Source organism: Aotus nancymaae, unplaced genomic scaffold, assembly GCF_030222135.1.
Source record: "Aotus nancymaae isolate 86718 unplaced genomic scaffold, 86718_ANA_hifiasm-v0.15.2.pri h1tg000108l, whole genome shotgun sequence".
NCBI classification, from domain to species: Eukaryota; Metazoa; Chordata; class Mammalia; order Primates; family Aotidae; genus Aotus; species Aotus nancymaae.
In genome coordinates this window covers 32,668,767-32,695,194 of record NW_026988523.1, presented here as the reverse complement: position 1 = coordinate 32,695,194, position 26,428 = coordinate 32,668,767, and the positions used below count along the sequence as shown (strand labels likewise).

The following is a 26,428-nucleotide window of genomic DNA, read 5'->3' as shown; positions in this document are numbered from 1 at the left end:
ATATGGGTCTCCCAACCACAAGCCCCCGACCTCCTCCTTTTCCCCAGTGCTTATTCTAGATTCTAGTGCATTAGGATGACTTAGAGAAGTTATCCACAGGTAGCTTCAGACCATTGTCCTACCACGTTTGGACTCAGTCCACTCCAAGTTTTGGCCACCCCTGGCATCCTCGAGGCCTCCATTGACTGGCCGTCCCGAGGTCTCTGAGGCCCCCTGCTGACGGCAGCCCCACTCCTGCCCCCATGTGGGGCTGCTCCAGCATCCACGGTGAGGCCCCTCCAGTGATCTGGCTTCTTAGACCCTCAACCTAAGCTTCCCCAAGGCTGAATCCTTCCCCCATCTTCACCTTGGCTGCCTCTGCTCATCATCCTTCTAATTTCTCAGACATGCCACCTTCAAAATTGAGAAAGCTGTCATTCCCTTTTCTGTCCCCTGGCTTCTGTTGTTTCAGTCCTTTCTCCTCCCTGATCTCTTGGGAACCTGGCTTTTGGCCTCGCTATGTCCCTAGGTTCCAGATCCCTGCGGGAGTTCTTGGCGGGTATCTCAGCATCTGGCTGTTGGCATCCTCCGCTCTCAGGACTCCCTTTGAAGTCCACAGTGCTTTGTAAAGAATAAAGGGTTTTCCATTACTGGGCATATATCCAAAGGATTATAAATCGTTCTACTATAAGGACACATGCACACGAATGTTCATTGCAGCACAGTTTACAATAGCAAAGACCTGGAACCAGCCCAAATGCCCATCGATGATAGACTGGACAGGAAACATGTGGCACATATACACCATGGAGTATTATGCAGCCATTAAAAACGGGGAGTTCACATCCTTCGTAGGGACATGGATGAACCTGGAAAACATCATTCTCAGCAAACTGACACAAGAACACAAAATCAAACACCACATGTTCTCACTCATAGGTGGGTGTTGAACAAGGAGAACATATGGACACAGGGAGAGAAGCACTATACACGGGGGTCTGTTGAGGGGAGGGGGGGACAGTGGGGGGGTGGGGAGTTGGGGAGGGATAGCATGGGGAGAAATGCCAGATATAGGTGAAGGCGAGGGAGGCAGCAAATCACACTGCCACGTATGCACCTATGCAACAACCTTGCATGTTTTTGACATGTACCCCAAAACCTAAAATGCAATAAAAAAAAAAAAAGAATAAAGGGTTTTCACACTCAGCAGCCTTTATAATCGCTGGCCTTTGGATCTGTCTCCCTCACTAGATTATCAACTACTTGAGAGCAGTGTTCTCAATTTACTCATCCTGGATGATAAGCTTTGCATATGAGTGACACCTGACAAATGTTTGCAGACTGAAATGAATGCCTGGCTTGGTTTGGCCAGAACTTATGCTTAGGAGATTGCTATTTCCTGTAATTAAGAAGCTGTTGGTGGATAAAGCTAGTTAGTTAAAAAAAAAAAAAAGATGTGCAACACAGAGGCAGGAAGGTAAGAAAGGAAGTGGAGGGGAGTTACGGAGAAAGAAGTTGCTCAGAGACTCCTAGTGAGTGAAACCCGGCTCCGGAGTTATCAGAGGGCGCATGCTGCCACCTTGTGGTCTACATGCATAAGAACAGGCTGTGGGATTCTGGTTTTCAATCTTTCTGCTCTCTGGAACCTTTTATATGTACTCATAGAAGTTATTGAGTATCCCAAAGAGCTTTTGTGGATTATATGCATCAACATTTGCTACATTAAAAGTTTAAAAAATTAAAAATTATTTATTAACTCACCCAAAGTACCATTAATAAACACATTACATATTACCACATTTTTAAAAATTAAAAATAATTATATATATATTTAAAAGCTAGTGAGAAGAGTGTTATTATTTTTTTAAAACATTTTTGAAGACCTATTTACTGTATGTCTTCAAAGAAGACAGCTGGATTCTCACATCTACTTCTGTGTACAAGGTGTTGCTGTATGTTGCTTTGATTGAAGATTTGAAGAAAATCCAATCTCCCACAGATAAGTAGTTGCAAAGGGGATGAATACATTAATAGCCTTTAAATACATAATTGTGGATATTCTTCTTTGATATGACATCAAAACCCAACATGTGGTGGTTTCTCAAAGGATAGTTGCAATGTGGAGTCCGAGACCATATCAATGAATTCTTTGTTCTCTGTTACATTAGAATCAATTGGTCTGTCTTAAAATTTAATGGATCTTTTGTCCAAACATGACTTTGTGACTTTATATTTTGGTCATTTGGAAAATATTGGTTAACTGAGTTATGTACTTCATCTAAATGCTGACATCGTTTATTACCCAATATATATACATATTTGTATGTATCACACACACATATGAATAAACCACATTTGTTAATATCGCCACTGATCTCATCAGTAAAGTCTTCAAGTACTGGGAAGCTGTCAAACTCGTGGTGGCAGACACAAATTTTCCAAAATTTGAATTTTTGCCTGAAAACTCCAATTTTATGATGCTAACAAATTCTAGTTGTTTTCTTAGAAGTGAAAGGCTCACTTTGTTAATTTTCAAGAAAATGTATGCCACATACCCATACATGAGTATCCATAGTTTGGCTATCACTTGTTTTATGTTATTTGTTTGTGGCGTTCCATGAAATAAGCGGTTGGTTCAGTTCCCAAGTCGAGCACACAAATGCTATTCCTTGAGAGAATCAGGTTGAGATCTAATAAAATGAGAAATTCTCATTGCTTCGTCAAGAACATTCTTAAGTGAGCCTCCTTTTCTGGAAGGAGTACACTGTGAAGAATATGATGACCGCTGGTGCAGTCTGACGCCACACCTAGGTTCACGTCTCCAACAGTTTTACCTGCTATTGTTTTTGTGTCATCAGTGCAAATATCAGCACGGCGAGGAAAGTGAGGAGCTGGGAGTCTTGGTTTGTGGGCAGCTTCCTGTGGTGGGCAGTTCAGGGAATACTGTTCTGGAATTGGTTTTGATCTCATGAACCCCCCGAGGGGTCTTCGGGTCTCCCAGGCTTCCCTGGGCCACTCTTTGAGAACCACTGGCTTAGCTACTTCAAGGTATGCATTATTTGAAGCAGGTCTGTGTGCCGGCCTGCTTTTCCTTTTTGTTTTTTTCTGATACCTTTTAAAAGTGTGTCCTGTTTAAGTCTGTCTGTCTGTCTTTCTTTCTTTCTTCTTGTTTCTTTCTTTTTCTTTCTTTCCTTCTTTCTTTTGTTTCTTCTTTCTTTCCTTCATTTCTTTTCTTTTCTTTTCTCTCTCTTCCCTCCCTCCCTCCCTCCCTCCCTCCCTCCCTTCTTCTGGCAAATATTTATTGAGTTTCTAACATGTGTCAGCACTATACCAGACACTACGCTAAACCCCAAGACTACAGAATAAAGTATAATTTCCCCCTCTGTGAAGTTCACAGCTGGGTGGGGGGGACGTTTAAGACAGAAGACAAAAAAAATCTAAATATAAATAATGACACTTATTAAAGGCAGGTAAAGAGACAGACTAGGGGACTGACCCTGAGGAGATTGTAGTTACAATTCATCATGGGTGCTAGAATGGAGAAGAGAGACTCTGAAGCTCTACCAGCCCCGACTAGTCATGGAGCCCTTTCCAAAGATGCCAGGCTGAAGTGCAGCCTCCGGTCACAGGTGGGGAGTGAGGCTGGGCACTGGGGAAGGTCCTGGGATGGTGGGAGCGAAGGCAGAGAGCGCTGGGAGCCTGCCATAGTAGTGTGGAGTGAGATGGGGCTGGGGGCCGGATCACTCAGGACTGGGAGGTCCTCTTGGGATTCTGAGTTCACAGAACCAGAGAGGGACAACCCACCCTGCTCTTCCTCCCTCCTGATGCCCTTGCCCAGAATGCCCTCGGCCTGTTAGTCTTCAAGACTCTGGATGGGACAGAGAATCTGTGGTCCCCTTAGGCATCCACCACCCAATCTCTCCTTAGGCTTCCCATCCCCAAGCCCCTCCAAAAAGGGGAACCGAATCTTCTCAAGTCCTTGGTGCCCCAGACCCAGGCCCGGAAACCTTCTCATTTTGAGAGCCGTTCTACTCAGTCAGGACGGGTGGCCAGCTGGAGGCATGGAGAAACAGCACACCGCCAGGCTGGGGAACTGCCAGGGTCCCTGCAGTGCTGGTCCTGGGCTCCAGTTCTTGGTCTCCTTCACCTCTGTCTCCGGCTCTGTCCCACGTTCACCCTCCACCCAGGACAGAGCTCAGCAGCCCCTGCTCATCACACAGTTCCAGCCTGGGCCTGGGTGCATGACTGGGGTGAATGACAGGTAGACCTGGCACACGCTCAAGGGGCCCCTCCCAGAGAGCATTCTTGGGGCGCCCGGGCTGACAGTGGGGCTGCAGTTCACTGAGAGCAACTGTCCTGGGTTCAGGGCACTTCCTCAGTGTCTAGGGAGGCTGCCCCACCCCCTGGGACATGAGAGGCTCTGCAGGTCCCCGTGGAGACTGCACCCTTCCGCGTTCTTGGAAAAGAAGTGTCACGCGGAGTTTCCTCTGTGAAGACTCACGGGCTGGAAGCCCAGGTTGCAGAATGTGGAATGAAATTAGGTGACAACTGAACATGGCGAGGAGCTGGAGATTCTCGGTCTGTGGGAGGCTTTCTCTGGTGGGTGGCAGCTTGATGCCAACAGTGGGGCGTGGCAGGCGGGAGGATGATGGACAGACATGTAGGCTACGGGGTGGAATTAGGCATCGTGAGCTGCTTCCTGAGACTGTACCCCTCAATTTCTCTCTGGCCACCCTGACCCTGCTGGTGACCCTGGTAAAAGGGAGTGTTGGCGAGTGACTTAAATCCAGTCTTCAGACTCCTGGACTAGATCTTCTCAGGCAGGAAGTTTCTAGATGTTGCAGACACAACCCTCAGGCCCTTCAGGCTTTCCCAGGTTGGGGCCGAGGATGAAGTCTCCGGAGTGTTGGGCAATCTTGCCCTTTCCCAGGGAGGAGCTGCCTGGACTTATTCACAGGGCGGGTCCCCAGGTGCTCTCAGTGTGTTCCCACTTTAGTTTCTCCAGGTGCTGTAAACGGAGCTGGCTTGGAGCCTCAGCCCTCTGCCTTCCTCTTCTCTTCCATCTTTTGTTAGGGATCCTGGGCTCTCCTCTTCTCTCTCAGAAGTCAGAGCCCAAGTGCCCCATTCCTAGGGAGGGAGTGCCCTTAGGGCCAGGGAGAGTGAAGGCCAGAGGAGGCATCAGCTGGAGAAGGAGGGCAGGGCCTGGAGGTCAAGTCTGGAAGGGAAGGAGCTGCTGGCCAATCAGGGGTGAGCCGACTGCCCCCTGACCTGCTGGGCTGGGACAGCACAGGACCCACAGGTATCTGTGAGTTGAGTGTGTGTTTCCTCTTCAGAAGCCCTCTTCCAGCAAGGGGACTGGAATCCACCAGAGAGAGTGTTAGGACTGGATTTCCTCTGCCCTAGAACTAGGAACCCCTCCTGCTCCTGTATCCCTTCACCTGGCATATTCCCAACAGAGAAGGAATTCTCTGCGTCAGACCCATCCATATGAGTCTGGATTTCTTGCTTGTACTATTCTTGGATCTTACTTCCTCTGTCTATAAAAATGGGGGTTAACAGTCTTACATACAGTGTGAGGACTAATTAAGTAAGACTGCATGTGCAAGTGTGTACCCAGGCCTTGCACACTGTGGGCACGTGATGAAGTTGAGTTGCCTGGGTAACAATAGGACAGGCATGCTGAGCGCCTGCTCTGTGCCGAGGGCCCTGAGAGGCCTGAGCCAGCTGCTGGCCCTCAGGAGGTCACAGGATGGTGGAGGAGGCAGACGGCGCCCACTGCAGTCAGGGTGGGGGATGCTTTGCAGATTGAGCGTGGTCGTGTTAACAACTGTCAGCGTCTCTCTCTCAGGCTGCTGTCCACACTCTCTCAGGCCGCTGTCCACACTCTCTGGCTTGATGTCCTGGGACCACATGGGGATGATGCCGTGGCTTCTTGTCTTCTCTGCTCTGGGTCTCCAGGCCTGGGGTAAGTTTTCTTTCCCTGGACCAAAGAGCTACTGGGAAGGATCATCCTAAAGTCTCATAAGAGAATTTAAAAAGTAGCTACTCTCCATCTGAGCCTGAGGAGTTCAAGGCTGCAGTGAGCCGAGATCACGCCACTGCCCTCCAGACTGGGCGACAGATTGAGAACTCGTCTTCAAAAAACAAAACAAAACTAAAACAAAAATCTACTCTCTCTTGTTCCGGTGCGGTGGCTCGTGCCTGTGATCCCAGCACTTTGGGAGGCCAGGGTGGGCGGATCACAAGGTCAGGAGATTGAGACCATCCTGGCCAACGTGGTGAAACCCTGTCTCTACTAAAAATACAAAAATTAGGCACGGTGGCGCACGCCTGTAATCCCAGCTACTCAGGAGGCTGAGGCAGGCGAATTGCTTGAACCCGGGAGGTGGAGGTTGCAATGAGCCGAGATTGCGTCACTGCACTCCAGCCTGGTGACAGAGCCAGACTCTGTCTCAAAAATGAAACAAACAAACAAAAACAAAACAAAAACCAAAAAATAAAGAACAAACAAAAAACGTACAACCTACTCTGTCTTAAGTAGAAAGAATAGATTGTACATAGAGCAAAGAACGTGGAGCCTATAGACCTGGATTCAGGTTCTTTCTCTGCCTCTAGGAATGATTTTAAACAAGCGATTCAGCTCTACAAGCCTTTATTTTCCCACCTGGAAACGGAGATAGTGATGACTTCCTAAACTCACTGTGAGGGCTAAATGAGATAATGCACCTGAAAATAGAGCAATTGGGCAGGAAAAGCAAATAAACAGGAGCAAGGATTACATGTATATTATCATGATGTCAATCAGAGTCCAGCCTACGGCTTGGGTTTGTGCTTGTCAATAAGAGAAAGCTCCTTGTGGGCAAGGGTCTCAATCAACAGACCCTGCCCCTCCCCCATGGGCCTTCACACAGGAGAGTGGGCATAGCACATGGCCCCAAAATCAATCCTGGGGGAACTGGTCTGAGCCATGCAGGTAATTCTAACGCTTTCTCCACATACGCTTCCCCGTTGCTTTGGTAAAATGCACACAGGAGAGGACTTTGTGGTTTTGAAGTGTCTGAATACGTTTCCAGTTTGTTTTTTTGCCAATTGTGTGTGTAGATACAGCTCAGGAGAAAAGGATAACATTTCTGACTCCCTGCCCGTCCCAGGGAATTGCCCAGAGTTGGTGTGGGAGGAAACTATGCCACCTGCTGCTATTAGAGGTGGTCCTCTGGTCAGTCCAGAGGGATTTCTCAGAGGGGGCTCTTGGATTTGAGGAGGCAGAGGGGCAGTGGAGAGGGGATGGCTGTTTCTGTCCAGAGTTGGTGCCACCATGATGGCTGGTATTGGAGCTCTCTGATGTAAAATGGGCTATTCCTTTGTAGGTGATTCCTCCTGGAACAAAACACAAGCTAAACAGCTATCAGAGGGGCTTCAGTACCTATTTGGCAACATCTCCCAGCTCACTGAAAAAGGTAAACTGAATCTGGATAGTAAGGGGCTTTGGGGACCAGCTGGGGTTTTTCATGTGACTGGAAATGTTTCTGAGGTCTGCAGAGCCACGTGCGACTGGGAGGGGCAAACGGGGTTGAGGTGCAGAGGGCAGAACCAGTAAACCACCTGCACGAATTACCCTAGGTCCTTGGGATGGAAGGGTGGTACTGGAGGGCTAGAAACCCAGGAAGCGGGGAAACAGCCTCTGCAGACAGGGACCCCCTGTGGAGGAAGACCCAAACCTTGCCCTCAGGGAGTCCTCAGACTGAGTGGGAGACACAGCTCCTGCTTGGAGGAGAAGATGCAGTCCCCTCAGGGAGCACTCAGAGCCCGGAGAGCACACACTGAGTGCTGAGGTGACACCAAGCCAGGCTGCTCAGGGCTTTCCCCAGGGATAAGCAGGTGATGCTTCCTGAAGTGCAGGGCCTGGACCATCGCAGGGGAGGAGTTGAGTAGGGGATGTTCTGAGATGGGGGAGCAAAGCATTAGGCTCCCTGGCCAGGTGCAGAGTCTGTGTTGGGGGTGAGTGTTGGAGAGATGAGGATGCAGAGGTGAGCAGAGCAGGGTGCACCTGCCTGCTGAAGGCTTCCTCCTCCAGCTCTTCCACTCCCATGGGGCCGACACAGCTGATGCCTGCATGTGCAGCTTGGCCGGCTAATGCGGCAGTGTTGGGGCAGGTGCACTGCGTGATGTCCCATGGCTTCCCCACAGATGTGTCCACCACGGTCTCTCGCAAGGCATGGGGGGCGGAAGCTGTTGGCTGTAGTACTCAGCTGACCACACCAGTGAATGTCCTAGTTATACACCACGTCCCTGGACTGGAGTGTCACGACCAGAGAGTCTGCAGCCAGAGACTGCGGGAACTGCAGGCCCATCATGTCCACAATAACAGCGGGTGCGACGTGGCTTACAAGTAAGAGGCTGGACCTGGGTCCCAAGGCACGTGGTCAGTGCTGCTTCCCTGAGATGCTTCTCCTGTCCCTCATCATCCCTTTTTCTCATTTTCTGGGTTGTGGTCTTGTATGTTTTATAATGAATAAAACGTTTAAGAGCCCCATGAAACTCCAACTCTTTTGCAATTTTCTGTGACGCTCCTGTCTCTGAGATCTCCCAGAAGGAAGTGAGGAAGGTTAAGTAATAACTGTATTCTCCACCCTCCTCCAATGCTGGCTTGTACAGCACATCACAGATTACAAAAGACTTCCTCATACATGAGGGCTTTTGCTCCCCCAACTGGTAGGCAGGTGTCACCATCTCTTTGCTCTGGGAGAGGGGCCCAAGGGAGGGAGGCTGATTAATTTAGGTCACATAGCTGTGGACTCATGGAGCCTAAACTGGCTCTCTTCATCCCTGGTGTGCTCTTCCACATCACACGCATGGGTTCCAGCCTCAGTGAGGCAACTGTCCATCTGTTACTGTAATGATCACTCTAGTAGGTGCTATTGTTGCCCACACCACATGCCCTTGGCCCACCTCTGACTTTGGCTAGCTGTGGACAATTCCTGAGTGTGGTGATGGCTTCCTGCCTCAAGTGCCCAGTGCCTCTCTCTGCTTTCCTGCTTCATGCATTTCCCTAGCCCCTGATGACAAAAGGGAGTGAATGCCTTCCTGGGGGACAGGGCTTGGGGTGTAGCCTCCTCAACCCCAGCCATTCTGAGGGGCAGTTCTAAAGTGCATGTATATAGCTCCTGGGAAGGCCACAGGGTGGGATGTAGCCCCAGGTGGCCACTGTGAGCCAGTCCAATTTCACAGACTTTGTTGGGTTTCTTCCTTCTGTCTCAGTCTCCTGGCTCCTCACTCTGGCTTCTGGGATCCTGTAAGAATTAAAGAAAGAGGAAAGAAACATGAAACATGGCTTGACAGTCGAAGACAAGTTTGCTTTAGAGAAAACAAACCTGAGAGAGGCTTCTGGCCAAGTTAGGTCAGAGCCCACTCTCTTACAGACTAAGAGTTTTTAAGGATTTAGGGTGGGAGAGTTTATCAGAGGCTTGGATTGCTTCTGTGTGTCTTTGTTGTGCTTATCTGGGAGGGAGAGTTGTATGTCTGTTTCCACACATCTTTCTGCAGCTGCAGGCATATTCCCTGAGTCTGCTTTTAGCTTCCTTAACTTAGTGCACCTGAAGGGAAAGGAATGTGCTTATTAAGGCCCACTGTTTTACTAGGGCCCATTGTATGGGGGTGAAATTTGGCAGTTACCCAAGAGACTTTCCCCCACCTCCCTCTGTGCCCAAGCTGTCTTATCTGTGTCTTACTTCTGCTCTTTCTGGCTGCTTGTTGTTAGAAGTGATTTCCTTGAAATGCATGAGGCTAGAAAGGGAGCCAGAACTTAAAGTGGTGTTTGTCTGAGATGACGGTGCTCCTGCTCTGTCAGATCCCTTTGCAAATAAATTGCCCGCATCCTCATCCTAGTCTCAGGAGCTACTTCTTGGGAAGTCTATGTAGTAACTGTCCTATAACTCCCTACTTAACAGGGAGAAATCAAATGAACAGCTCTGCAGGGATCAGACAGGCAGCACACACTTTGGAGGAGGCGGGAGAGCCATGTTTAAGGAAGTGTGGAAGACAGAAGAGCCTTCCACTGTGTGGTCAGGTCAGTGTTAGTTACTGTGGAACCTCTAGGACCTCTTCTCCTGAGCATGTAGAATGATTTATGGTAAAACTGCAGCCTCTGAAAAGGGAAGGAGGTAGGGAGTGTGAGAGTGGGTCCTTCTGAATTCTAAGGACTAGTATAAATGACTTGTTCTTTCCTATGTCTGGGAAGAGTCTGTGCAAATTCCTTTTAGTGAACATGGCTTCAGCTCTTTTCCGTTTTGGGCCCAGGTAAGTGGTGTCCTCTCTTAGGAATGTCCTACAGTGCCAGCCATGTAACCTGTGTTATCTTGCTCCACAGCTTCCTGGTTGGGGATGATGGCAGCGTGTATGAAGGTGTTGGCTGGAACATCCAAGGTGTGCACACCCAGGGCTACAACAACATCTCCCTGGGCTTTGCCTTCTTCGGCACTAAGAAAGGTAACGGTTATCTTAGCTGACCTTCTCCAAAGAGTTCTCTAATCCTTTGCCTCAGGTGCCACTTCATGGGAAGTAGCTGTCTGCTTCTCTGCTGTCTTCTCATCCTTCTCTGAAGATGCACTCTCTCTTGGAATTCTCTTCTTTGATTTCCAGGAAACAACATTGCGAAGGGTCTCCTCCTACTGCCCTGGCTTCCTTCTCAACCCCTGTAAACAGGCTTGTCTTCCTCTAGCCATCTCTTCAGTGGCGATGCTAACCAGTTGTCTCTCTGCAAGCCTGTCTGGGCTTCAGCTCTCACCTCTACGTCAATGACTATCACATCTTCCTCTCGAGCTCTGACCATTCTGTGGCTGTGGGCCGTGCTTTCCAATTTCCTGCCACGCACCTCCTCCTTCCATCTCTCACTTCTAGATTTTCTATATATTTCTAAAAAAAAAAAAAAATTCTGAGTCCCCTAACTCTCTTCCACTTCTTTCTGGACTATTGCTTCAAGGCCCCTTGCCATATGCATCCTAACATGTGTGCTCCAGGACCATTCCTTTCAATCTGTGCACCCTTTCCTGTTAACAGAGATCTTGCATACCTAGTTTCTCATTTTCCTCTCCCAGTATCCTTTGAGATAGTCCAGGTAGATTTCATGACCCCTGTTGTACAGAGTTGCAGCCTGGGATTCAGAGAGTTCAGTGATCCCAAGTGACACAGCTAGAAGGAGAGGAATCAGAACATGGTCCATATCTTCTATCTCCAGCCCTGGGTGGTTTTCCCAGCATTCCAGAGGACTCTGTGTTTATCTTGTTTTTGCTTTTGTTTTCATGATTACTCGTTTCCATTTCTTGTTAGCTTGGGATCTTGGGCATGTTACTTCTTGGAGCCTCAAGTTCCTCTTCGTGAATAATGCAGCTAATAATAGCATCTCTCAGAGGTTTGTGCTGAGGATGAAATGAGTTATTGTAGGCAAAGAGCCTGGCACATGCCTGGAGGGGCCCCTTCTGATGGGAAACCCTGGCCATGGAGGGGCCCCTTCTGATGGGTGCTGCTGAACTTGGTGCTGCTGCTGAGCTCCTTCATGGAGAGAGGGGGCAAAGCCTTGGCAGGTATTTGGGAAAGGACTTCATCATGAGCCACTGAGAGATCTTTCCAGGCACATCCTTAATTCTCGGGCTCTTCAACTGGGGGCATAACCTGTTCCCTTTTCTTCCTCTCCATCAGCTGTGCAGGGGCTGACAGGGCACCTCCTCCTCCCACAAAAGATCCCCTGAAACTCAGGCCAGGTGCAGGTTTCCCATAGATTTCTCTCTTCCAGGCTACAGTCCCAGCCCTGCTGCCCTGTCGGCCATGGAAAATCTAATCTCCTCCGCTGTCCAGAAGGGCCACCTGTCATCCAGGTACGTTCAGCCACTTCTTGTGAAAGGCGAGAACTGCCTGGCCCCTCGACAGAAGGAGAGCCTGAAGAAAGGTAAGACCTTCAACCCTACTAGCCCCCACTGGGCTCACCCCCACTAACTCCCAGACACCACCGGGAACCACCTTTTCAGCAGGGCTCTTTCAATTCCTTCCGGTAGGCAACTGGTCACCCAACTCTCTGAAATCTTGGGGCTGGCAAATCATGAGAGGAAAGCTCCAGGCCACCTCTTTATCTCCCAGATTGCTCATATGAAAGAGCCATAGCATTATGCCTGGTGCCATATATACACACTCCTTTCTTCCATCGCTTGACAAGCATTTACTGAGCACCTGCTAGACCCTGAGGATACACCAAGGAAAGAAATGCAAAGTCCCTGGCCTCATGAAGTTTCAATCTAGAGGACAGAGAAAGACGATGAGCAAATAAATAACATATTTGGTATATAATATGGAGAAAAGTGCAAGAGAGGAAAAAATGGAAAGAGACTGGATACATTTATACACATATTTATACATTCATATGTTTACACATGAACACACACACACTAACACACATTTCTGAATACAAAAACCAGAGCAACACGAATGGACTGACGTGCTGCAGAAAACTTAGACCACCACTTACACTGACTTTAAAGAAAGAGTTTAATATCATTCAGATAATAAAAAGTAGATACTATTTTGGGTTTAACAAGCAGCAACATCAAAAACAGTAAATTTAATAAGCACATTTAGCCTTTTCTTGGACTTAATCAAGAGAGAAAGAAATTTCATCTCTATTATATTAAAGCCTTGAGTAAATGTGATCTCCGGGGCCATCTGTCAATATAAATGATCACCTACATCGACAGAGAGTTTCGTGGATTACAAATGACTCAAAGAGACATATTCTTAGAATAAAATGTCCATGTCCCGTTGTGGGACACCATCTGCTCTCAAGTCCCACTGTGGGGGTCAGGGTGGGGGACCCAGGGGGGGTTTGAGACACTGAGGGTCCTGAGCATTGTGTCAGCCTACAGTGGGGAAATGGCTGGCATGGATGGGGGAGATGAACCCTCTGTGGTTTCTTGCCCCATCTCAGCTTGCCCCAGCATTGTCCCACGGTCTGCATGGGGGGCCAGGGAGACCCACTGTCCCAGGATGACCCTCCCAGCGAAGTATGGCATCATTATCCACACTGCCGGCAGGACCTGCAACATTTCTGAAGAGTGCCGCCTGCTGGTCCGGGACATCCAGTCTTTCTACATAGACAGGCTCAAGTCATGCGACATTGGGTATAAGTAAGTGGGTCTGGGTACTGTGGGCTTCTCTTCCCTTGGGGGCAGATACTGAACCTTTGAAAGGAAGGGGAAAAGGAACTAATATTTGCTGGGTATTCACCATAGGAGAGGTGCTGTATGGATAACCAAATGGATTCATCACACGACCCTGCATGGGTCTTTCTTAGGAGACAGTCACAGGGGTAGTCATTTGCCCAAACATGTTCTCAAGATGTACCCATTAAAGGTAGTAAACTGGCATGATGGATGCTAAAAAAGTTGCTGGAGGAAGCAGTATGCATGTAAGATTGTGGCATCTGCAGAAAAGGTAATCAAACGATGTGCTTTGTTTGTGTAACCACTGCCTACTACTTAGAGGCTGGGGCTCTGCTGCTCACTTTGGCCACAGCCTGGAGCAGTTCCCTCTCATGTTAGACTCATATTGCTTCTCTGCCTCTAGAAACCACCAACCTCCTTGGGAAGAATATACTTCCTGTCTGAAGGCAGGGGAGAGACCAGATACTATCTTTTGATTTATCTAATGCTAAGGTCTGTGATTTTTTTTTTTTTTTGATATGGAGTCTTTCTCTGTCACCCAGGCTGGAGTTCAGTGGTGTGATTTCAGCTCACTGCAAACTCCGCCTCCTGGATTTAGGCGATTCTCCTGCCTCAGCCTCCCAAGTAGCTGGGACTACAGGGTCTGTGATTCTTTAATAAGAAACACACTGACCTAAGTGGAAGAATAAACATTTCATTTTTTTCCTCATTAAGAATTATTTTGAAGGGTCTCAAAATTCTGACATGTTTTTGATCAAAAAGACATATTTTTGATCAAGATGCTTCCATTAAAAAGTACGGATTTTAAAAACTGCCACACAAACACACAAAACGCGTAGAAGTTTCTTGAAGGATATTTTCAGAGCTTGCAGATAAGACATCTGGGGTTAGACCCCATAAAATGTCCCATCAGGAGCAATTACACTAAATTTTAAGTCTCAGGAAAAGCGACTCCAGCCCATCTGGCATATTCATACACATTAACAGAAGGAGCCCCTAACTCTAGGGGTGTTTATGGCTTAGTGAGTAGAGCTGAATTTCAGTTTCCACTGTTCCTATGCCAGACACCTTTGTGCAGAATGCAATCTGCACAGCAGTATGCAGTGGTCCCATCTTAGATGAATTTACCATCGCTTGGTACATGATTCTGGGCTGAGTGTCTCTCCCGTCTCTGTCCCCATTTTAGTAGCCCCCTTTACAAGATAGAAGAAAACTTTTCCTCCAACATCTATGATGTATCAGAACCTACCAGTGCTTTGCTAAGTCCTGCCATACAGGATTATTTGCAGCATTGCTGTCTTTAATGAGAGTAGATACCTGAAAATTGACTGTAATTTTAGAAAGCCAAAACCGGAAAGAGGTGGAGGCTGAGGGGAGGTCCTTTCGCATCTCAGAGGGTAGTTGCCTGTCCCTTGACTTGGACCTTTTATTGTATCCTCTTCTATTATAGCATCATGACGGTGTCATTTTTTTTCCTTGAAGTGGTCTGTAGTCAGGATGACACAATCCCTGCCTCACAGATTATAATTCACTGAACATGTGACTGAATGTGTACTCTGTGTGGCTCAAGGCTATCCTCTGGGGATGCCATCAGATGCCTCAGATGTGGTTCTTGCCTGCATGGAACCAGTGCTTTAAATTCAAACAAATAAGTTCCAGCAGGGTAGCTTAAACATTATGATAGGGGACACATGGAGAGTAGACAGGAGGCTGAGGATGCCAGGAAATGGGAGTGAAAGAAGCACTCCCTGTGGGGGCCCCAGATTAGCTGGGGCCTCACAGGTGAGTGGGAGGAAGAAGCAGGAAGAGTGATGCAGGAAGAGGGAAAGGACCTCTGTGGAAAGGACTGAATTCCAGCCTGAAAAAGGTGCCTTTGGGGAGCTGAGAGAAGTTCATCAGGATAAATGTAAATGCCAAAGAGGGGTGTGGGAGAGCTGAGGCCAGCGAGGCAGACAGGGTCCGTGTCTGAAGGATCCTGTAACTTAAGCTGGCGTGTACATACTCAGTGCTCAGGGACTGAAAACAGGGTTTGACGTAGTAAGTTCCGTATTTTAGGAAGACCAGTCTGGCTAACCTTAGGAATGGATTGGATGGGAAAGGGTGGAACTGGAGGCAGTGAGATCTGAGGACTGTGCAGTGATCCAGGCGAGATGGAGTGGTGACATCCCTACGGTGGTAGTAGAGGCCACAGAAAGAGGTGGACGAATTTGAGAGGTCAGTGGAGGTTAACGGTTATTGACCAGGTTGCAGGGCAGATCAGGGAGTGTAGTTGGCAGACATTGTTGACAAACTGGGTTAATGAGTGGATGAAGTGGGTGGGCTGATGCTTGTATTTCTGGCTGGGGCCAGTGGGTGACCATGTTTTTCACCAGGATGGGGATCCCAGAAAGGGGAACAGGTGAGGAAGAAGATGGGTCCAGTGGTGAACATGCAGACTTTCATGGATGGCAACTGAAGCCAAGGAAGTGGATGGGTTAGTCCTGTGTCGAGTAAGGGGAGAAAAGGGCTTGCTTAGGATAGCAACCTGAGGAACACCACATTTAAGGAAAGGGTGCAGGAAGATGAGGTGTGGAGGGAGAGCAGCTAGAGAAGAAATCCAAGAGAAGGTGGTGTGATGGAAGCTAAGGGAAGAGAATGTTTGGAGAAGTCAAGAGGGGTGGCAGAGTCAAATGTACAGAGATCAAGTCAGGAAAGATTGGGGAAGTTAACGTTGTACTTGATGGTAAGGAAATCTTGGGTCGCCCTGCGGGAAACCATTTTTTTAGTGAGGAGGAGAAAAGGCCTAGGGATTGAAAGCTGTCATTCTCCTTTTTCTTCATTGACTGTGAGCGACTTGGGGGCAGCAGTGGTATGCTGGAGCCGAACAGGCTTGTGCTGGCTCATGAGAGCTGACTGTTAGAGATTCTGGAATTTTGAGAGCTGGTTGTTAAATTGTTGGTCACCTGAAATTTGCTATAGTGAAAGGTTTACACCATAGAAATCAGCAAATGCTATAAATTGGGATTCTCTCTCCTCACCCTGTCTCCCTCATTCCCCCTGAGTTAGTTTACCGACACTCCACTGGCAAGGACTCTGTCTTGTTTCTGTAACCCAGTGCTTAGAATCCAATAGATTATCAAAATCTGAAGGAGTAAAGACATGAATAAATTAATACATGAAAGAGAGAAACAATTCCAGAGTTTCACGCTGGTTTCCATCTCCCCTTGCGGTCCTCTAGCTTCCTTGTGGGCCAGGATGGTGCCATTTATGAAGGGGTGGGCTGGAATGTCCAAGGCTTCTCCACCCCTGGCTATGATGACATCGCCCTGGGCGTCACCTTCATGGGCACATTCACAGGTAAGTGGATGCTTTGGGCAGTAGGGTCACTGCATGGTATTTGAAAGAGAGCATCTGACATGGAAGACAAAGTCTCAGTCTCAAGTGTCATTTTAGTGCCTGCATATGCTTGATTGATCCAGCTTCCAATCCAACATTTGACTCAGCTGAGCTTGATCAGAGGTGACCCCCAGACATAATACTCACATTTACCTCCTTTACATCCAGCCAAATATCTCTTTCTTCCAATGTGTAAGGAACATGCCAAGTAAGGGGAAAAGATCTTTGTGTGTATTTTTAGCTCATCTTGGTCAGCAGATGCAGCCTCTCTTGGTTACCATGACAACAATGTAGAGACACTTTGCCTTATGTGCCAAAACCACAATAAGCCCCAGTCTTTGCCTTGAGAATTGTCATGACTCAGAGCTCTATTTTATTTTTTATTTTTATTTTTAATTTTTACATATTTAGGGGCTACAAATGCATTGGGTTACATGGGTATATTATATAGTGGTGAAGTCTGGGCTTTCAGTATACCCGTCACCTGAATAGTGTACATGGTACCCGTTAAATTGATGTCTTGTCCCTAATCCTGCTCTCACTCTCCCACCTTTTGAAGTCTCTGATGTCTATTATTGTACTCTCTGTACCAATGTGTACCCATTGTTTAGCTTTCACTTATAATTGAGAATGTGTAGTTTTTCATTTTCTGTTTCTGAGTCATTTCACTTAGGGTAATGGCCTCTATTTCCACTCATATTGCTGTAAAAGACATGATTTCATTTTTTAAATTGTTTGAGATGGAGTCTTGCTCTGTTGCCCAGGCTAGAATGCAATGGCGTGGTTTCAGCTCACTGCAACCTCCGCCTCCTGGGTTCAAGCCATTCTACTGCCTTAGCCTCCCAAGTAGCTAGGACTACAGGGGTGTGCCACCACACATGGCTAATTTTTGTATTTGTAGAGACAGGGTTTTGTATTATTTTGTATTAGTAGAGACGGGGTTTCACTATGTTGGCCAGGCTGGTCTTGAATTCCTGACCTCATGATCTACCTGCCTTGGCCTCCCCAAGTGCTGGATTACAGGTATGAGCCACCACGCCTAGCCATGATTTCATTTTTAATGGCTGAATAGTATTCCACAATGTGTATACACACACACACACACACACACACACACAGATCACTCCCCTCTACATTTTCTTTATTCAGTCATCCATTGATGGATATTGAGGATGATTCCATGTTTTTGTTATTGTGAATAGTGCTGAGATAAACATATGAGTGCAAATGTCTTTTTGATATAATGATTTCTTCTTCTTTGGGGAGATACTCAGTATTTGGATTGCTGGATCAAATGGCTATTTTATTTTTAGTTCTTTGGTAAATCTCCATAGAGGTTGTACTAATTTACATTCTCATCAGTAGTGTGTAAGCATTCTCTTTTCTCTGCATCCTCAGCAACATCTGTTACTTTTTGACTTTTTAATAATAGTCAATCTGACTGAAGTAAGATAGCATCTCACTGTGATTTTAATTTGCATTTCTCTGATGATTAGTAATGTTGAGCATTTTTTCACGGCCTTTGGCTGCTAGTATTTCTTCTTTTGAAAAATGTCTGTTCATGTCCTTTGCTCACTTTTTAATGAGCTGATTTTTTTCCTTAAGTTGTTTGAGTTCCTTGTAGAGTCTGGATATTAACTCTTTGTCAGATGCATAGTTTGCAAACATTTTCTTCCGTTCTGTAGGCTGTTTACTTTGTTGATCATTTCTTTTGATGTGCAGGAACATTTTAGTTTAATTAAGTCCCATTTGTCTATTTTTGTTTTTGTTGCATTTGCTTTTGAGGACTTAGTCATAAATCCTTTGCCTAGGCCAATTTCCAGGAGAGTTTTTTCCTAGATTGTCTTCTAAGATTTTTATAGTTTGAGACCTTACATTTAAGTCTTTAGTCCATCTTGAGTTAATGTTTGCATACAGTGAGATATGCGGGTCTAGTTTCATTCTTCCGCATGTGACCATCCAATTTTCTCAGCACCATTTACTCAATAGGGTGACCTTTCCCTGGTGTATGTATTTGTCAGCTTCGTCAAAGATCAGTTGATTGTAGCTATGTGACTGTATTTCTGGGTTCTCTATTCTGTTCCATTGATCTATGTGTCTGTTTTTGTACCAGAACCATGCTAATTTGGTTACTATAGTCTTGTAGTATAATTTGAAGTCAGGTAATATAATACCTCCAGCTTTATTCTTTTCACCTAGAATTGCTTTGGCTATTTGGGTTCTTTCTTAGTTCTATATGAATTATAGAATAGTTTTTGAAAATGCTGTGAAAAATGATGTTGGTAATTTGACAAGAATTGTGTTGAATCCGTAGATTGCTTTGGGCAGTATGGTCATTTTAATGACATTGATCCTTCAAATCCATGAGCATGGGATGTCTTTTCATTTGTTTGTGTCATCTACAATTTCTTTTCATCAGTGTTTTTTAGTTCTTCTTGTAGAACTCTTTCACCTCCTTGGTTAAATGTATTCCTAAAATATATCTATATATCTATATCTATATCTACACACACACGTATACACATCTATATATAACATATATGTGTATATATATGCACACACACATATATACACACCTATATATAACCTATATATAGGTTATATATAACATATATTTTTAGGAATACATTTAACCTATATATATATATGTTATATATAGGTGTGTGTATGTATATAACTTCTCCTCTATCTCACTTGATTGCACATGGAGAATAAGGAATACCCTGCAATGTGTATGTTACAGAATACAATGGACAGATTTTGGCAAAAGGACCAAAGAGAGCAGTAGGGTGGTCAAGTCTCCCTGATGGTATCATAAATCAGAAAAGGGAGCCTCTGGGAGGCACGGGGGATTCTGGGGGGAAAAAGGACCACAGTAGACCTAGGATAGTGAGAAGGGTTGCAGATAGCATAAACCAACCAAAGAAAACAGATCCAGAGAAAGAGAGAGGGAAGAGAAAAAAGAAGGAACAAGAGAAAAAAAGGAAGATGAGAGAGAGGTTAGAATGAAGCTATTGTTTTTTAATGAGCTGAACTCTCCAATTTCATTACAGATGCTTACACAGTAGATCATTGTTTGGAACAAACTCTAGTATACCATATATATATATAAAACATATATATATAGGTGTGTATATCTATAGGTGTACATATCTATGTCTATCTATCGCTATGGTATATGGGATTGAGTTCCTGATTTTGTTCTTAGCTCGATTGTTATCGGTGTATAGAAATGCTACTGATTTTTGTATGTTGATTTTGTATCCTGAAACTTTACTGAAGTTGTTTATTAAACCTAGGAGGCTTTTGGAAGAATTTTGAGGGTTTTCTATGCATAAGATTATATCATCAATGAACAGAGATGATTTGACTTCCTTTTTTCGAGTTGGGATGCCTTTTATTTATCTCTCTTGCCTGATTGTTTTATTCAATACTATGTTGCATAGGAGTGGTGAAAGTGGGCATCCTTGCCTTTTTCCAGTTCTTAGGGGGAATGTTTTCAACTTTTCCCCGTTCAGTGTGATGTTGGTTGTGATTTTGTCATATATGGCTTTATTATTCTGAGGTGTGTTCTTTTGATACCTAGTTTGTTGAGGGTTTTTTTTTTAATCATGAAGTAATGTTGGATTTAATTGAATGCTTTTTCTGCATTGAAAGTATTATAATATAGCTTTTGTTTTAATTCTGTTTATGTGGTGAGTCACATTTACTTATTTGCATATGTTGAACCATCTCTGCTTCCCAGGAATAAAGCCCACTTGATTGTGTGAATTAACTTTTTGATGTGCTGTTGAATTTAGTTTGCTAGTTTTTTGTTGTGAATTTTACATCTATGTTCATCAGGGATATTAGTCTGTAGTTTTTGTTGTTGTTGTTATGTCCTTACCTGGCTTTGGTATCAGTGTGGCTTTGTAGATGAGTTAGGGAGGATTCCCTCCTCCTCAATTTTTGGGAACAATTTTAGTAGGATTGGTATTCTTCCTTTTACATCTCATAGAATTGGGCTGTGAATCCATTTGGTCCTGGGCTTTTTGTTGTTGGGAGATTCTTTTTTAAATTACTGATTCAGTTATTTGTTATTGGTCTATTTATGATTTCTATTTCTTCCTGGTTCAATCATGGTATGTTGTATGTTTCCAGGAATTTATGCATTTTTTTTAGGTTTTTTAGTTTGTGTGCATAGAGAGCTCATAGTAATCTCTGACAATCTTTTGTTATTTCTGTGGTATCAACTGTAATGCTACCTTTATCATTTCTGATTGTGGGTATTCTAAACTTATGTCTTTTTTTCTTAGTTAATGTAGCTGGTGGACTGTGAGTTCTGTTTATTTTTTTCAAATAACTAACTTTTTATTTCATTGATCCTTTTCATTTTTTATATTTGGTCTCAATACCATTTAGCTCTGCTGTGATCTTTGTTATTTCTTCTGCTAGCTTTGGGTTTTGTTGGTGCTTGCTTTTCTATTTTTTTGAGGTATGATGTTACGTTGTTAATTTGAGAACTTTCTATCTTTCTGAAAGAGGCATTTGATGCTATAACATTCCATCTTATCACTGTTTTCCTGGTTGTATCCCAGAGGTTTTGGTATGTTGTGTCTCTATTTTCATTCATTTAAAAAATCTTTAATTTTGGCCTTAATTTTGTCATTGACCCAACGATCATTCAGGAGCAGGTTGTTTAATTTCCATGTATTTGTATAGTTTTGAGAGTTCCACTTGATATTGATTTCTAGTTTTCTTCCACTGTGGTCCAACAAGATACTTGATATGATTTTAATTAAAAAAAAATGTAAGGTCCAGGCACAGTGGCTCACACCTGTAATCCCAGCACTTTGGGAGGCCAAGGCAGGCAGATCATGAGTTTAAGAGTTCAAGACCATCCTGGCCAACGTGGTGAAACCCCGTCTCTACTAAAAATACAAAAAAATTAGCTGGTCGTGGTGGTGTGTGCCTGTAATCCCAGCTACTCGGGAGGCTGAGGCAGAAGAATCACTTGAACCTGGGAGGCAGAGGTTGTAGTGAGCCGAGATTGTGTCACTGCACTCCAGCCTGACAACAGAGTGAGACTCCGTCTCAAAAAAAAAAAAAAAAGAAAAGAAAGAAAAAGAGTATATGAGACAATGTTTATGGGGCACTTTTTCTTATCTCCTCTAGAGAAGAAAGAAAAAAAAGAAAAGAAAAAAGAATTTACTAAGCCTTGCTTTGTGGCCTAGCATATGGTCTATTTTTGAGAATGTTCTGTGTGCAGAAGAGATGAATATATATTCTGCCATTGTTGGGTAGAAAGTTCTGTAAATGTCTGCTAGGCCTATTTTGTCTAGAGTCTGATTTAAGTCTAGAGTTTCTTTGTTGATTTTCTGCCTTGCTGATCTGTTAGTGCTGTCAGTGGGGTGTTGAAGCTCCCCACTATTATTGTATTGCTGTTCATCTCTTTTCTTGGGTCTAGCACTATTTGTTTTATGAATGTGGGTGCTCTGGTGTTGGATGAATATATATTTAGGATTGTTATATCTTCTTATTGAATTGGTCCTTTTATCATTACATAATGAACTTCCCTATCTTTTTTCTTTAACTGTCTTGACTTAAAGTCTGTTTTACTTGATATAGTGTAGCAGCTCCTGCTCCTTTTTGGTTTCCATTTGCGTGCAATGTCTTTCTCCCCTCCTTGATTTTGAGCCTGTAAATGTTTTTACTGGTTAAGGGGTTTCTTGTAAATAGCATATGGTTGGATTTTGTGTTTTTATTCATTTAGTCAGCCCATATTTTTTAAGTGAAGCATTTAGCCCATTTGTGTTTAAGGTTAATATTGATATGTGAGGCATTATTCCTGTTCTAATGTTAATGGTTACCCAGTTGCTTTGCAGTTTCGATTGAGTAATTGCTTTGTAAGTCCTGTGAGTTTTATACTTTCATATGTTTTTGTGATAGTGTGTATTGCCCTTTAGTTTCCATGTGTAGAACTTTTTAAAGCATTTCTTATAGGACCGGCCTAGTGGTGCCAAATTCCCTTAGCATTTGCTTATTTAATAAATACTTTATTTCTCTTTAAATATATGGAATGCTTCACAAGTTTGCATGTCGTCCTACTTCAGGGGCCACGCTAATTACTGTATCATTCCAATTTTAATGTATGTCCTGCCAAAGTGAGAACAACTCAAAGCTCTTAGTTTATTTAGACTCAAGGGCCTTTCACTGAACCTCTGAAAAGATGAGGCCATGTCACTGGGGCTGATTCAGTGACATGGCCCATACTAAAATGGGTATTGGGTAAGGGGATGGGGTGAACCAGGGCTGTGACTGGATATTGGGCTGAGCATTGAGTTGGAGCTGGACATGTAAAGGGTACAGGCAGCACATGAGTGATTAAATCATGTTTCTCAACCTCAGTACAATTGACATTTTGACTCAGATAATTAATCGTTGCGGGGCTGTCCTGTCCTAGGATGTTTAGCAGTATCCCTGGCTTCTACCAACTAGCATTCCCCTGCCTCCTAGTTTTCACAACCAAAAATGTTTCATGACATTGCTAAATGACCCCTGGAGGGCTAAATTGCACCCTCATAGACAACTATCAGGCCAAACTTTTGCAGTGGATAAAGCTTTATACATCCCAAGAAGAATATATTATCCCAGGCTTGGCTCTTTTGATTCAGGAAAACTTTGGCACTAAGGAATTTTAAGTCTTGACCTCGTTCTTTTATCTGTCCCTAGGGAGGCTGCCAACAGTGGAATATACTAGCTTGGTGATGAGAGTGGGTTCTGGGAATATGTTCTACCTTGCAGGGTACCCTGTAATCTGTGGGCGATGGGCTGCTGTGTTTTGCAGGTGCACCACCAAATGCTGCAGCACTAGAGGCAGCCCAAGACCTGATCCAGTGTGCCATGCTCAAGGGGTACCTGACTCCCAACTACCTGCTGGTGGCCCACAGTGATGTAGCCAGAACCTTGTCTCCTGGACAGGCTTTGTACAACATCATCAGCACCTGGCCTCATTTCAAACACTGAAGAAGCCCCAGGTCCTTCTGAGACGGCTCCCCTTCCCCTGTCAGGTCTCTCCTGTCCTCACCATCCACCTTGGCTCAACACCTTGTGTCCTCCTCCCCTGCCACCCCATTCTGTGCCTCCTTTTTCAGATTTGAATGATCATGTTCTCTCCTGCCAACACCCTCCAAGGGCCCCCAGACCTCATAGCTGGACATTCACAGTCCTCTGACTCTGAGTCAGACTTCCTCTCTCCTTATCTTCTTCTCCCTGGGAACCCAACTCCTGAGCCAGGTGAGGCAATGGGCTGTTTCTTGTTGCATTTCTCTCTCTCTCTCTTTCTCTCTCTGTCTCTAACTGTTCTCTCTCGCTTTTGCTCTCCATGACCCTCTGCCTTGCGAGCCTTCCCCTGGTATCTGCCTGGCGGCCCCCATTCTCCACCCCTCACCCCTCATCCATAATTCAGGTCAATGTGACCACCCTTCTTTGCTTACACATAAACTTGTATATATTTGGATGCAGCCCTTATTTAAGGGCTGTCATTGTTTATAGATATGTCTATTCTTGCTCCTGGGTTGTGAGTTTCTCCAGGGGAGGACCTGTCTTTTATTCATCTCTATGTCCTCAGTTTCTCAGCAGTGTCTGAAATTTAATAGGTTCTACTGATGTTTATTAGATAAATGGATGAATAGATGAATGAAGATATCCAAATTTATGTTCACCTTGCCAATTTGCTACATCATCCCTATTTGAAGGAGCCTCTCTGGACAGTGCCCCCATCCCACCAGCATTTTCTGTGTTTCTGTTCCCTCCCAGTCCAAGAGCCATAAGATCTATATGGTACCACCATCTGTGTAAGAGGAAGCAAAGAGAAACAACAGGGTGTCCGATTGATGTGAGAACCTCAAATAACCAAGATATTTTACCCCAATTTTTTCATCGCTTAGCATCCAAAATCAAGATACCTTTTTGCATACTCCAGTGGTGTACAAACACAAAGGATTCTGTGATAAGAGCTGCAGGAACTGGAACAGTCTGGGTCCTATGCCTCTCAAAACTAGCCAGCCGAAGTTCCCTTCTAGAACCAAGCCCCACAGGGAAGAACTGCTGGAAACAGAATCTAGTTCAGTCCAGTCATAAAAGATTAAAAAAAAAAAAGAAAAAAGAAAAAAGAAAAAGCTAAGATGAAAGTGTGGAAAGGCAGTGGAGCAAGAAGTTCTCTGAGTATAAGGCACCATGTTGTTGAACACTTACTCAAAAAAAATAATAGAAGAAGGCATCCAGAGTGATTGAATTAAAAAAAGATATTCAAAACCATGTATCTTTAAAGTTGAGGAAAGCTAATATCATATAAAATAAACAAAAGATAATAATTAAGGTTCAAATCCACATAAAGTTGTTATAAGATAAAAATAGAATCAGGAGCAGAATCAGGAAAATGAAAGCATTACATAAAGACATGCTTATGGGTGATAGCTATAAACTACAATTGCAAACTGAGTTAAAATAATTAGAAAAATCTTACAAGATATGAAAGAACAATTAATGGAAAGTACAAAAACTCAGAAATGAGGTAATGAACTCAGAAGAGAATAATAAAGGAAACATCCGTTTCAGAAATAACTAGTTTTAAAAAAAAGATGTTAAAAGTGGATATACATAATGGATAATACCTTTAAAGAAAAATAAGATAAAATAAAGGAAAATTCTAAAAATAAAAAAGAAATTAAAAAGATGAAAAGAATTAGAGAGAAAGTGATAAATATAGGCAAAGAAGATACATATCATTGGAGTCCCTAAAGAACAAAACTAAAGTAAAGGAATGGAACAAATTTTAAAAACTGCTATTCTAGAAACACCTCCTGAAATAAAAAAAAGTTTTGAAATTTTGTTTTTTAAGGGGCACACTTCATACAAGAAAAGATGGACTCAAAATGATGAATGCAAACATATGGCCTACTTGAACTATGGATTTTAAAGAACTGTTTCTTTAGTGGGAAATATCTTTTGGGCATTCAGGAAAAAAACAAAAACAAATTACTAATAAGAGAGAAAAATATCATTAGACTCATTGACAACATTTTGGGCTAGGAGAAAATATAATAACACATTTTAAAAATAAGATAAAATGTGATAATGTGATCCAAGGATTTTATGTTCAACTAAATTGATTTTTATGTACAAAGGTCACAGATAAACTCTCATGAACATGGAAGAACTCTATGAATATTGTTCCTATGAGCCCCTTTGTAGGAATCTATAAGAGAATGTCCTTAAAAATGACCAAAATAACTGGAGAGACACTGGCATTATGACTGGTGGTAAGCATTTAATATGTATTTATTTGTAGAATTAAGACTAAATGAAGGTTATTAGAAAGATAGTATTTTCCGGGAACAGTGGCTCATGCCTGTAATCTCAGCACTTTGGGAGGCTGAGGTGGATGGATCACCGGGGGTCAGGAGTTTGAGACCAACCTGACCAAAGTGGTGAAACGCTGTCTCTACTAAAAATACAAAAAATTGGGTTTGGTGGCGTGTGCCTGTAATTTCAACTACTTGAGAGGCTGAGGCAGGAGAATCCCCTGAACCCGGGAGATGGAAGTTGCAGTGAGTGGAGGTCGCGCCATTGCACTACAGCCTGGGCAACAAGAGTGAAACTTCATCTCAAAGAAAGATAAAAAAAGAAAGTTAGTATTGTGTGTAAAGGTTATGAGCTCTGACAATGTAGTATAAGGTAAAACTGTAAAACAGTGGGGAGAGAATAAGGAGAGCATCTGCAAATTAATTTTTAAAACCATTTTAGTAATCATATTATATGCTAATATTGATATTGTTATTGGAAGAAAGTTTAGTGTGAGATGTCGAATCAAACAAATGAGTAATTAT

General features: G+C 44.2%; 1 protein-coding gene and 1 non-coding gene across 2 annotated transcripts; one reads left to right on the top strand and one right to left on the bottom strand.

Annotated features, from left to right (window-relative positions):
- Nucleotides 1-5,895: 5,895 nt before the first annotated feature.
- On the top strand, nucleotides 5,896-23,564 carry PGLYRP4 (peptidoglycan recognition protein 4). Its single transcript, XM_012438298.2, has 8 exons — nucleotides 5,896-5,944; nucleotides 7,347-7,439; nucleotides 8,158-8,368; nucleotides 10,346-10,464; nucleotides 11,768-11,920; nucleotides 12,950-13,148; nucleotides 16,402-16,520; nucleotides 23,386-23,564. The coding sequence occupies exons 1-8, from the start codon at nucleotides 5,896-5,898 to the stop codon at nucleotides 23,562-23,564; spliced, it is 1,122 nt and encodes a 373-aa protein (XP_012293721.1).
- Nucleotides 22,607-22,710, bottom strand: LOC135272350 (U6 spliceosomal RNA). The gene has a single exon (XR_010340511.1). It is a non-coding gene; the product is annotated as a U6 spliceosomal RNA (small nuclear RNA).
- Nucleotides 23,565-26,428: the final 2,864 nt, after the last annotated feature.